Source organism: Orycteropus afer, unplaced genomic scaffold (genome assembly GCF_000298275.1).
Source record: "Orycteropus afer afer isolate SDZICR_OR568_19922 unplaced genomic scaffold, OryAfe1.0 scaffold00318, whole genome shotgun sequence".
NCBI lineage: Eukaryota > Metazoa > Chordata > Mammalia > Tubulidentata > Orycteropodidae > Orycteropus > Orycteropus afer.
The window spans coordinates 463,956-465,034 of NW_006921905.1; the positions used below are offsets into that span (position 1 = coordinate 463,956).

Here is a 1,079-nt window from a genome sequence, read left to right on the forward strand (position 1 = left end):
CAGTATCACTACGGATAGTGAAGTCAAATTTATATCCAGGGTTTAAATTCAGTAATGTGTTTAATGCTTTGCTTCTTGTAATGAATCCATGAGGGCAGTGTCCATGGTTAGTCGTTCACTATTAATACCTTTATTGCCTAGCACTGAGTTAGGCACAGGAGAGGAACCCAGGCACTTAATAAGTATCTGTTCATGAATGATTGTGCCATAAGCTCCTGCAGCTGTCCTATGAAACTCTCACCTTTCTCCTCTTCTATTGCCTCAACAAGGTGGTAGGCCTCCTCCTGAATATGTTCTTCTAAGCTCTTCTTTCCTAAACCAAAGTTCCTGAACGTAGTCAGGGCAAACCTTCTTTGCTCCTTCCATACCCGGACGTTGGACATGACGAGTCCTGGGAAAATGAAAGCCCATATTATGTTATTCTGATTCTATAAATGTGAACATCTGGCAAATGATATGGGGATGTTTATCAGAGGAAGGGAAGGAAAAGGGCATTAAGCATTTGAAACCTACTCAGGAATAATGCCAACACAATGGATATAATGGCTAACATATACTGAATGCTTGGTGTACCAGGCACTTTACTAAGTGTATTTCATGTATTATGTAATTTAATACACCTAGAAACAGTATGGAGTAGGAATAATTATTATCACTACTTTCTGAAGACAAAACTGAGACACAGAGGATAAAGTAAACTTTGCAATGTCACACAGGTAGTAAGCAGCTGAACAAGCATTCACATTAAGGTTTGCCTGATTCAAATGTCCATGTTTTGATTATTAGTCATCTATACACCCACACACACACACATATAATCTATCTATATATTAATTTATATAAACAATATAACATATACATTATTTTTAAGCCCTTATATTTTATTAAATTCTAGGAATTAACTCATGGCTAAGAGTTCTTTTATGTTTTGCTGGATCTTGTATGAAATTATGAAATGATGGAGCTCTTTAAGATTAGGTCTAAAATCTCTTTTCACTCTATATTTTATTTTTGGGATATTTCCTCAACTCTTAAAATTCTAAATAACATATTTTGACAGGGACCATCTGCTTCTACTG

At 35.7% G+C, this 1,079-nt stretch overlaps 1 protein-coding gene across 1 annotated transcript in view; it reads right to left on the bottom strand.

Annotated features, from left to right (window-relative positions):
* The window catches only part of LOC103206458 (cytochrome P450 2J2-like), a 154,341-nt gene that overhangs the window by 112,117 nt on the left and 41,145 nt on the right, over positions 1 to 1,079 (bottom strand). The window contains exon 2 of the mRNA XM_007951914.1: positions 242 to 391. Coding sequence (XP_007950105.1) covers positions 242 to 391 — 150 coding nt within the window. The remainder of the gene's footprint in view (positions 1 to 241; positions 392 to 1,079) is intronic.